A 12,309-nucleotide genomic window follows, 5' to 3' on the forward strand; every position below is an offset into this window, starting at 1 on the left:
CCCTGGGGGCCAAGTAAAGGCCAAACAGAAACACTCAGCATTGGAAACGATCCTGTCGTATAGTGAACAGTAAGTATTGCCTGTGCAATGGATGTATCAGGATATGGAAATAGGCATCTTGTAGGTCAAGAGCCGAAAACCAAACCCCTTTCTCCAGTGAAGGAATTATAGCTGCCAGAGTCACCATTCTGAATTTTTGAGACGTTATGAACTTGTTTACAAGTTTTAGAACGAAGATCTGTCTCCACCCTTCTTTGGCACAGGAAATAATCTGAGTAAAATCCCTTGCCCTTATGAGGAGGAGGAGGAATCAGCTCTATTGCTCCTAATCGAAGGAGAGAGTTCACTTGTCTCAATAAAAGCTTGTGGGAGGGGTCCCTGAAGAAGAATGAGGAAGGGAGGTGGGTGCAAGGGAGGGAACGATGTAAAATGGATGGTACAGCCCTATGTTGACTCACTTGTCTATAGTGATCTGCCTCCAAGCATACAGGAAATAGGCAAGGCGATCTCCAAAAGGAGGGGATCAGGGCTAATGCATGCAGATGTAAATCGCAAGGTGTGGAATGGATTGAACCCTCAACCAACCCATCAAAACTGTTGCTTTGAAGATGGCTGGGTGGTCATGGAGAGCAGATGGCAGTCCTTTTTCTTTGAAATCTGTCTCTCTTTCTGGGGGATTCAGTGGATTTATGGAACCAAGAAAACTGAGCAGGAAACAATCTCTGGGCGGTCTGTGACCTACTAAACCTTTTTTTGATAAAGTTATTTTGTTGATAAAAGCAAAGTAATGCACATGGGAAAACATAATCCCAACAATACATATAAAATGATGGGGTCTAAATTAGATGTTACCACTCAAGAAAGAGATCTGGGAGTCATTGTGGATAGTTCTCTAAAAACATCCACTCAATGTGCAGTGGCAGTCAAAAAAGCTAACAGAATGCTGGGATAATTAAGAAAGGGATAGATAATAAGACATAAAATATATTGCCTCTATATAAATCTATGGTAGGCCCACATCTTGAATACTGTGTGCAGATGTGGTCACCCCATCTCAAAAAAGATATATTGGAATTGGAAGGGGTTCAGAAAAGAGCAACAAAAATTATTAGGGGTATGGAACGGCTTCCATATGAGGAGAGACTAATAAGACTGGGACTTTTCAGCTTAGAAAAGAGACAACTAAGAGGGGATATGATTGAGGTCTATAAAATCATGACTGGTGTAAAGAAAGTAAATAAGGAAGTGCTATTTACTCCATCTCATAATACAAGAACTAGGGGTCACCAAATGAAATTAATAGGCAGCAGGTTTAAAACAAACAAAAGGAAGTATTTCTTCACACAACGCACAGTCAACCTGTGGAACTCTTCGCCAGAGGATGTTGTGAAGGCCAACACTATAAAAGGGTTCAAAACAGAACTAGATAAGTTCATGGAGAGTAGGTCCATCAATGGCTATTAGCCAGGATGAGCAGGGATAGTGTACCTAGCCTCTGTTTGCCAGAAGCCGGGGAATGAGCGACAGGGAATGGCTCACCTGATGATTACCTGTTCTGTTCATTCCCACTGGGGCACCTGGCATTGGGCACTGTCTGTAGACAGGATACTGGGCTAGATGGACCTTTGGTCTGACCCAGTATGGCCATTCTTATGTTCTTATTTGTAGGTGTATGTATGCCCAGGGTTCATAAAGGAGCCCTAGAGTCCTTTAGAGTGTGCAAGGACTCTCATGTGGTTTCTGAGAAGAATTTACAACTATCTAAGGGGAAGTCTTCCACTGTGTTCCGTATGTCTCAAGGAAATCCCGAGATATAGAGCCACGATGCCCTGCACATAACCAGTGCCATAGAGATGAACCTGGCAGCAGCGTCATCAGCATCTAAAGGATGCTTGAAGAGCAGTTCTGGCCACCAATTGGCCCTCTGAGATGATGGACTGGAATTGCTCCCCATGCTCTTGTGGCAAATGGTCAATAAAAGCCATGAATCAGTTATAATTTGTAAAGTTATATTTGGCCATAACCACTCGATAATTCACAATCCTAAACTGCTGACCTGCTGGCGAACAGGACCTTTGCCCAAAGAGATCCCGCCTTTTCTGGTTCTTGTCATATGGGGTTGACTTAGAGAAGCACTGCCTACCTGACTCATTTACCGCATCCACCACCAGGGAGCTAGGTGGAGGGTGGGAGAACAAAAAGTCAGAATCCTTAGAGGGAAGAGCAGGGGGCTCCTAGCTGCGAGTCCCTGCCAGGCTGGGAAGGGACAGGACTTGTCCTTTCCTTGCCTGGCAGCTCTCAAGGGGGAGAGGGGAGATCAGGCCCACCTCCGAGAGCCTCCCCCTGCTAAACGAAGCTCCAGTGCTGGCAGCAGCCCCGAAGGTTCCTGCAGCTGGAGGAGGCCTGTGGACATGGGTCCGATCTCCCCCTGCTGCTAGGAGCCCACCAGCTGAAAACATGAAATTGACCATTATAAAATCCTCTGGCCGGGAAACTGACCAAAATGGACTGTGAATTTGGTAGGGCTTTAATAATCATATTTATCCCTTTCTAGATGTAAATGATAGGACTGCCTTTTCTGCATTGACAGAAGCATACAGTAAATATTCTTGTTCTGTATTTGGGGGAAAAGCCAGATGTATTTATATCATGTGATGATGACACAACACTTTTCATTCCAACAGTAACTCAGGAGGATGTTAAACAGCAGCTACTTTTTAAATCAGCAAGTCTGGATAATTTGCATCCAAGAGTTTTTTTTTTTTTTTTTGAAGAGCTGGTCCAGGAGTTCACTAGATGGTTAATTTTGATTTTCAGTAAGTCTTGAACACTGGAGAAATTCCAGAGGACTGGAAGAAAGTGAATGTCATGTCAATAGTTAAAAAGGGAAAGCTGGATGACAAAGGTAATTATAGGCCTGTCAGCCTGACTTTGATCCCAGGCAAAACAATGGAAGGGCTGATTTGGGACTCAAATAGAAAATTAAAAAAGGGTAATATAATTAATGTCAATCAACATGGGTTTACAGAAAATATATCCGGTTTAACTTGATATCTTTTTGGATGAGATTACAGTTTTGGTTGATATTGTTAAGGTAACAGTGTTAATGTAATATACTTAGAGTTTGGTAAGGCATTTGGACTTGGTACCATATGACATTTTGATTAAGAAACTAGAATGATACAGAAATCAACAATGGCACACATTAAATAGATAAACTGGCTAATGGATAGGTCTTCAAATGTAATTGTAAATGTAACGGGAAACCATCATCACGCAAATACGTTTCTTGTGGGGTCCTGCAGGAATGGTTCTTGACCCTATGCTGTTCAACATTTTTTTTTTTTTTTTTTTATGACATAAAACCATCTCTGCAGATCACACAAAGTCTGCAGATCACACAAAGATTGGGGTAGTAGTAAATAATGAAGAGGACAGCTCACTGATATAGAGTGCTCTGGATCGTTTGGTAAATTGGGAACATGAAAACAATATGCATTTCAATATGGCCAACCGTAAAGTCAGATGTAGGAGCCAAGAATGCAGACCATACTCACAGGATGGGGGACTATTCTGGAAAGCAGTGACTCTGAAAAAAGTCGTAGAGTCATGGTGGGTACTCACATGACTGTAAACTTCCACTTAAACACGCTAGCCAAAAAGGCTAATGTGATCTTTGGATATATAAACAGTGGAATATCAAGGGTTATTTTAATCTCTGAGTTTGGCACTGTTGCTACCGCTACTGAAAACTATGTCCAGTTCTGGTGTCTACACTTCAAGATATTGAAAGACTGGAGAGGGTTCAGAGGAGAGCCAAAAGAATGATTAAAAGACTGGACAACATGCCTTATAACAACACATTCAAGGAGCTCAATCTATTTAGTTCACTAAAGGGAAGTTATAGCATGACTTGATGACAGTTTTATAAGTACCTACATGGAGAATAGAAATTTCATAATATAGGACTCTTCAGTCTTCAGTAGAAAAATGTATGACAAGATCCAATGGCTGGAAGTTGAAGCTATACAAATTTAGTCTAGAAAGATGGTGTAAATTTTGAACAGCACAGGTAATTAACCATTGGAATAACTCATCTAGGGTTGTGGTGGATTCTCCATCATTGTAAATTTTTAAATCCAGATAGAATATTTTTCCTAAAAGACTGCTCTGGTTCCAACAGGAATTAATTCAGGGAAGTCTTATAGCCTGTGTTATGCAAGAGGTGAGACTAGATGATCGATGGTCCCTTCTGGACTTCTAGTACATGAAGCTATGTCAAATTTAGGGCATACGTTACTTAATAGCGTTCTTTAAAAATACAGAATAATGCCATTCAAGGGTTTGAGGGATTTTTGTTTTGTTTTATTTTCTCCCCAAAACTCCTAAATAGTATCTAGCCGTAACCAAGATTTTTTTTACCTGACAGATCACATATGACACAGTATCTCCTGCTTTCACCTTTCGGCCTCCTTGAGAGTTTATCCACATGGCAACATGCACATGTGGCAAGCTTTTTTTGTCAGGATAATCCTGAGGATCCTTTGTCAATGCCTAAGAGATCAAAGGGGAAAACAGGTACATATCTTTGAGAATAATGCAAATTAAATGCTGGACAAATCACTGCAGTAAAAAAAAAAGAGAGAAGATTATAAATAGCTGTCTTCATCATCCCTCTACTGTTCACCAGAAAACAATTTTGAAATATGACATTAATACAAAGCATAACATTATAATAAATATATCTTTCAGACATTCAGATTTCTGTATCAGTCTTTCATGCTCCCTAATTAACATTATTGGAAGAGCAACCTGGAATTTTATACATTAACTTTCTGAAAAGCTAAACACAATAAGAACCCTGATTGGAACCCTAACAAAAGTTCAAACAAGCACAAAGACAGCCAGAATGGTTAAAAATTAGATTTAATCAAAGTATGAAATATTATACACAGTGCAAGAATGCAGTGAAAGATTAATTTTTTTTTCAGTTTTGAAAATCTTAAGTGTCCGACACATTTATATTTATTTAAAAACTTTGTAACAGAAGTAGTGAAGTAGACCAGGGTTTCAATATTTCTATAGATAAGACTACTAGAATTTTACAATAAATCATTTCCCCTCTCTATTCCATAATTACTTCACATGAAGATAAAGAGTTTGAAAAAAAATAATCCCCTTCTCTACACCTACAACTTCATCAACATAACTTTTAAACTAATATTTAGGTCTAAGTATTTCAAAGGCAAACAAAACACTGGAGTGTGTAGGACTTAAAAAAAAATGGTTACCTACTTTTTGGTAACTGTTGTTCTTTGAGATGTGCTGCTCATGCCTATTCCATTCTAGGTGTGCGTGCTCCCACATGTGCGGTCGTCGTAAATTTCTGCCTTAGAGGTATCCGTAGGGTTGGCTGTGGCACCCCCTTGAGTGCCATGCTCATGCATCGGTATATCTGGCGCCACCGGCCCTGCGCCCTCTCAGTTCCTTCTTGTGGGCAACTCCGACAGAAGGGTAGGAGGGTGGGTAATGGAATGGACATGAGCAACATATCTGGAAGAACAACAGTTACAAAAAGGTAGGTAACCATTTTTTCCTTCTTCGAGTGCTTGCTCATGTCGATTCCATTCTAGGTGACTCACAAGCAGTGTCAATGGAGATGGTCTTGCAGTGTGCAGAACTGCTCTGCCGAAGCCAGCATCATCCCAGGCCTGCTGGGTAAGTGCATAATAGGACATAAACGTGTGGACAGATGACCAGGTAGCAGCTCTACAGATCTCTTGGATTGGCACCGAGCCAGGAAGGCTGCTGATGACGCTTGCGCTCTAGTGGAGTGTTCCTTGACTGGTGGAGGCATTTTTGCCAGCTCATAGCGGTAGCAGATGCAGGCGATGATTCAAGACCAAATGCTTTGAGCAGACACTAGGTGACCTTTCATCCTGTCTGCCACCGCAATAAACAGCTGCGTTGACTTGCAAAACGGCTTTGTTCTGTGGATGTACAAGGCGGCGCCCTCCTGACATCCTGGGTGTTCAACCTCCATTCCTCTTCCAATTTATGAGGCTTCAGGAAGAAGACAGGTAAGTATATGTCCTGGCTGGTATGAAACTTGGGCAGGAACACCGGGTGCGGATGCAGTTGGACCTTATCCTTGTAGAATACAGTATAGGGAAGTTCTGAAGAAGATCTCAGACACACTGCGGGCAGATGTTACTGCAACTAAGAACAAAAACTTCCAGGAGAGAAGGAGAAGAGAGGAGGAAGCCAGAAGATCGAAGGGAGGCCCTATGAGCCTTGACAGCACGAGATTCAAGTCCCAGGGACAGACAGGGTCCCGCATGCGAGGGTAGAGATGCTCCAGACCTTTCAAAAATCAGGTCATCATGTCGTGAGCGAAGGCCAACCTGCCTTGGAATGGAGGGTGGAAATAGTGGCCAGGTGGACCCTGATCGATGGCAGGGACAAGACCTGGAGCTTGAGGTGCAGAAGATAATCCAGAGTCACCTGCAATGAGGCCTGCTCGGCCCGGATACATCGTTCCGAAACCCAGTACATGAACCTTTTCTACTTGGCCAGGTAAATCACTGTGGTGGAGGGCTTTTCTCCTACCCAACAAGACCTGTTGAACCTGGGCAAAGCATTCCTGGTCTTCCATGCAGTAACCATGCTGTCAAGTGCAACGCTGCCAGATTTGTGTGCAGAAGACTGCCATAGTTCTGGGACAGCAGGTCCGGCCAAAGAGGTAGCCGCAGCAGGGCGGCTACCAAAAGGTCCAGCAGCGTGCCGAACCCGTGTTGGTGAGGCCACTCGGGGGCTATCAAGATAACCTTCGCCCTGTCCTGTTTGATCTTCATGAGGACTCTGTGGAGCAACGGCACTGGTGGGAAGGCGTACATCGGGGCCCCCAATCAGGGAGCTAGAAAGCATCTGACAGGGAACCCTTTCCATCCCCCGGAGTGAACAGAACATGTGGCATTTCCTGTTCTGACAAGTTCACCTGTGGAGTCCCCCACTTTCGGAAGATCATACTGACCGCCTGATGTTGATATGGAGGGCCAAATCGTCTCACAGCCAGTAGCCCTGCATGCTGAGTTCGCCCAGGTGGGCTCCCCAGCCCAGGTCCGACGCATCAGAGACCAGGGTCAGCGACCGGGATGGGGCCGCGAAGCAAACTCCCTGTAACACCAACCAGGGATTCATCCACCAATCCAGGGACAATAGGATGCGATCCGGCACCTTGACCACCCGGTCTAGGTCATGCCTGTTGGGGATGTAAACCAACGCCAGCCATGCTTGCAGAGACCAGAGATGGAGCCAGGCATGACTGACCACGTATGTACAGAAGGCCATGTGGCCCAATAACCACAAGCAGGTATGAGCCAGGTGGTTCTTCACATGGGAGATCAGGTCCGACATGGCCTGAAAACACACCTCTGGAAGGAAGGCTCTGGGTCACGTTAAGTAGAGAACCGCCCCAACAAACTCTATTTGTTGGGCTGGCTTTAAGGTGGATTTTTTCTCGTTTATCAACAGGCCCAGGTCGCAGCAGGTGGAAAGCACCAGATTGAAGCTTCTCTGTACTTGTTCCCGAGATCTGCCCTTGATGAGCTGATTTTCGAGATAAGGGAAGACCTGGACTCCGCGACGTCTCAGGTAAGCAGCCACTGGTGCCATACATTTTGTGAAGACCCTTAGGGCTGATGAGAGGCCAAAGGCGAGTGCCGTGAATTTGAAATGATGTCCGCCCACTATGAAATGGAGGAAACATCTGACACCTCGGAATATGGAAATAAACGTCCTTCAAGTCAAGGGCGGTGTACCAGTCTCCCAGATCCAGGGAGGGGATGATGGAGGCCAGGGAGACCAGGCGAAATTTCAACTTCTTGAGAGACTTATTGAGGCATCACAGGTCCAGAATAGGTCTGAGGCCCCCTTTTGTTTATGGGATCAGGAAATAACGGGAGTAGAACCCCTTTCCTGTCATGTCCCTAGGGACCTCCTCCACCGCCCCCAGGTTCAGGAGGTTTTCGACTTCTTGAATGAGGAGTTGCTCATGAGAAGAGTCCCTGAAGAGGGACGGGAAAGAGGGGGTGGGTGGGAAGGAGGGGTGGCCGAAAACTGCAGGGAGTAGCCTTGTGCGCTGGCCATTGGCCATGCTGGCAAGGTGGCACCGTCGATGTCAACATGGCCTCAGGTGCCCAATTGCACCGGTGGAGTCTGGGCAAGGGGCTGAACTGCCCTTACATGCTGGAGGAATCCCCTTCCGGTGACCACAGTGGGCCCATCGACGCCTAAGTCTGCCTGCTGACCATCGCCACCAGAGACCAGTGCCTGGAGTGAGAAGATCGGTGCCAGTATCGAGGGGACTGGTGCTGGTGCAGGGAGGAACCAGAGACATGACAAGGAGCGCTCCCACTGGGCAGGCGACTGAGATCTGCACCGGAAGGAAGACTGGTGGGAGGGTGAACGGTGCTGGTAGTACAGAGACCAGCACCTCCCTCTAGGCGATCCATATCGAGACAGCAGGGACCACGATTGCAGTGCCAGTGACCCAGGGTGAGCCCAAGAGGATCTGGACTGTGATTCTGGGGATTTGTGGCATGGAGATGGAAAATGCTGTCTTGGCTTGGGGGATCAGCAGTGCTCCACTGCCCCCTGAGGGGTCTTAACGGCTGGCTTGCCCTCGTGGGGAGCCTTTGGCATGTGCCATGTCGGCAGCACGGGCGGAGGCCTCTGCTCTCTCGGCGCCGGCAGAGCTTGGGAAGGCGTCGGTGCCATCAGGGGATTGGGTCCCATACCACTCCTGGGAGTTGGTGGTGGACCTTTTAAGAGGCTAAGGGCCCTGACCGGGGAGGCATGCACACATGGCTCCAGAGTGGCCGGGCGGCCTGAACTGGGTCCCTTGCCTGATGACCTATGGCCCTTCTTGCCTGGAGCCGGGGAGCTGTGCTTTCTAGTTTTCTTTTTGGGCACCAGCGACGGGGATTGGTGCCAGGCAAAACCCGGTGCCGGGGGTGCACTGCGCATTGAGGCCGAGGTACTAGGTGAGTCTTGGCGGGACGGCTCGGAAGCTGAGCAAAGGACTCCATGAGGAGAGCCCGCAAACTAATATCCCGCTCCTTCTGAGTCCTGGGCTGAAAGCTTTTACAAATACAGCATTCATTCATGTGTGATTCCCCCAAGCACTTGAGGCAGCTGCTATAGGGGTCACTTACAGGCGTAGGCCTGTTTCAGTCCATGCAGGGCTTAAACCCGGGAGACCAGGGCATGCCCCGCCTGGAGCGAAGTCCCTGCTGGGACTCTAACTTCTAACTACACTTAACACTAACTACTATAAACAAACTATTTACAAGGCCCTAAGGCTCAAAGTCAGTAGAAACGAAATCGCTAGCCCTTGCAATGCAAGGAAAGGCACTCTGACTAACCACCACAGGCGATAAGAAGGAACTGAGAGGGCGTAGGGCCAGCGGCACCTGATATACCGACACATGAGAGCGGCATTCAAGGGGGGGGCCACTGCCAACCCTACGGATACCGCTAAGGCAAAAATCTCCGACGACCGTGCACGTGGGCACGCACACCTAGAATGGAATTGACATGAGCAAGCACTCGAAGAAGAATGGGAGATATCTCCAATGGCATTCATTTTTAACGGAAAACTGGTTTGAAATGATTGTAGTCATACTGGTCCTCAAGAAAAGACAGATGAGGTAATAAAGGAACAGCTGTCAATGAACCACAAAACAGTTGACTCCACAAGCGCGGACATGAAAGTGTGTGATTTTCATTACTACTTTGTTTATATTTTCTTGAGGACCAGAGAGTTGCCCAACAGAGAAGGGGCACTATTATACTGTGGCAAAGCTGGGAGAGAAGAGTCTTTTCATAAGCCTCCAATGGGAAGAGAGAAGCTTTATTAACAAAGAAAGAAAAAAAGTCCCAGAAGGGGCATCAGAATTAATTTCAGCTCCAGTCTCTGTGCCTTAGAGAGGGAGAACCCAACAATTTATACTGGACTTCTGGACATACTCTATAGTGAAAATAACTTTTTGATTCTTTTCCATTTATGTTTATGTTCCACGTTTAAAATAATTAAAGTAATGGCCTGGGAGACAATGTTCTCAGCTGTGGCAAAGAAAGTACATTCTATCACACTATTTTTGGAGCATGGCCTCACAGACCAAAAAAACAAAACAAAAACAAATCAGATTTGGGACTCTGAAAAAGTGAGACGCACACGAGGATCCTCATTCAGCAAGGTACTTCAGCACATGCCTAACTTTAAACACGAATAGTCCCATTGCCTTTCTTACTTAGATTGTAAGCTCTTTGGGGCAGGGACCATCTTTTTGTTGGGTGTTTGTACAGCACCTAGCACAGTGGGGTCCTGGTCCATGGCTGAGGCTCCTAGGGAATATCACAATAGAAATTAAACAGGATTATTCATAGGCTTCAAGTCAGGCATATTGCTTAAGTCCCTTGCTGAATTGGGGCCCAAGTGCTAGTGCCAGGGAAAATGAAAGGAACAGAAGTGTAAGAGTGATAAATCTAAAAGAAAGAATCAAGTTAAAAATAGAGGGGGAATAGACATTTTCTCTTCTGACGTAGCCTAATCAGAGAGGTGGACCAGTATCAATATTTCCAGGAACCATTAAAAACTTTTCCCAGCACTAGTTCTGGATCATTGATCAGAAAGACAAACTAAAAACCCTGGTAATATCATATCAAATGCATGAAGAAATCATTTATGACTGTCCATCCCTTGCCTGAGTTTGGTGAACAGCACATATATACTACAGCATCTTTAAACAGAGAAGTCTTGCAAAAAGGTTTTAGGGGGGAAAAAAGAAACCTGAAAATCTTAGCAGTAGCTGATGAGTGATACCATTTACCTTGTTGATTTCAAATTGACTTATTGGGACTCTGCCATTTATCACATTTTCGCCAATTTCTATTAGTCGTCTTTGAATGTTTTCCACAATTGTGTCTCGGGACTGGTCAGAAAGAATCTGACCAATTACATAGCTGTAAAGAAGTAGAAGCAAACAAAAAACTTTCTTTAAAATACAGAGGGTATCTTAGTATTTTAAAAACACCACAGTAAATATGTGCATCTCTCTCTTTGTTACCTCTAAAAACTACAAGCAAACTGAGGACAAAGTTTACCTCAAAATTATTAACACTTTTCCCATGATCTCTCACATGCTTTAATTATTTTATTAGGATACTTCAAATTTCAATTATTTAATCTTGAAACTACTTTAAATGATGGACCCAATGCATTTCTAATGTTCCCCTCACCCACCCAAGTGGTGTTTTGACATTTACTAATCCACAACAGGTATCCAAAATGAGAGAAAATTTGAATATGAAATCTGCTCACTAACTTCCTGCCTATTTCTGGAAAAATGTATACAGAGGGTCTGCCAGCTGCAGTACTTAGTCACTGAAGAACACTGACAAACATTTGTATAGCTTTAATTACTAATACATTCCTAACTTGGGGAAATTTGTTTCTATTATGGTGCATCTTTTCTTAGAAAACACAACAGTTAAGAATAGTAAGCAAGTGTGTAGTGTATATTTACAGATAAAGAGGCATCAATTTCTGGGTACATTTGGAGCCATAATTTATTTAAAACTAATATTTTCCAAGAGGCTGTATGCAATACAAATTGATTCAGCCATAAGATGACCACCTCTCTGCCCAATCAAAAGTATTCTCTCTTTAGTACTAATTGTATAATCTCTGTAAAAGTTGAGTGCAAGAGAGGCTCCATATAATGCTGCACATAGTAAATGCCAATAAATCAAATAATCATTGATACCACATACCATCTTCTTTTACAAATAAAAGGATCTAAATGAATGACAAAAGGGATCTTCAGGACAGTGACCACATCTTCCATTTTGAGTGCTTCTGCAAGCTTAACATTTATTAACAACTCTTTAAAGCTGTAATTTGCTAAGGTGTAGTATCAAACTCCCTACACCTTCAAAATTCTCAACCTAAGAACCCAAATCAATGATAAAACATGTGAGTAGACATACATTTCTCACAATTCCTGAATTCAGGTTTATTGTACTATATATCTAATTGCTTCAGAGGAAATGCAAATTTAAGATTTACAAGAAAGTGAGACCAACAGACAGTAAAAATAGAGCTTTTTAAGTAAACACATATAATCTGTTACTGGCTTAAAATCTTTCAATATTTTGATAGGCTGTTCTGAGTCCTTTTAAAAATTAGTTAAAGCACTTTCTGTACTTAATACAGGAGTTAGAGTCAGAGTTTAAAGACCTGAATGG

The 12,309-nt window shown here is 44.2% G+C and overlaps 1 protein-coding gene across 1 annotated transcript in view; it reads right to left on the minus strand.

The window, feature by feature from the left end:
• Positions 1-12,309, minus strand: part of POLA1 (DNA polymerase alpha 1, catalytic subunit) — a 329,016-nt gene that overhangs the window by 167,522 nt on the left and 149,185 nt on the right. Inside the window, exons 30-31 of the mRNA XM_065423293.1 lie at positions 10,893-11,025; positions 4,423-4,554 (exon numbers count right to left, since the gene is read on the minus strand). Coding sequence (XP_065279365.1) covers positions 4,423-4,554; positions 10,893-11,025 — 265 coding nt within the window. The remainder of the gene's footprint in view (positions 1-4,422; positions 4,555-10,892; positions 11,026-12,309) is intronic.

This window comes from Emys orbicularis, chromosome 1 (genome assembly GCF_028017835.1).
Source record: "Emys orbicularis isolate rEmyOrb1 chromosome 1, rEmyOrb1.hap1, whole genome shotgun sequence".
NCBI lineage: Eukaryota > Metazoa > Chordata > Testudines > Emydidae > Emys > Emys orbicularis.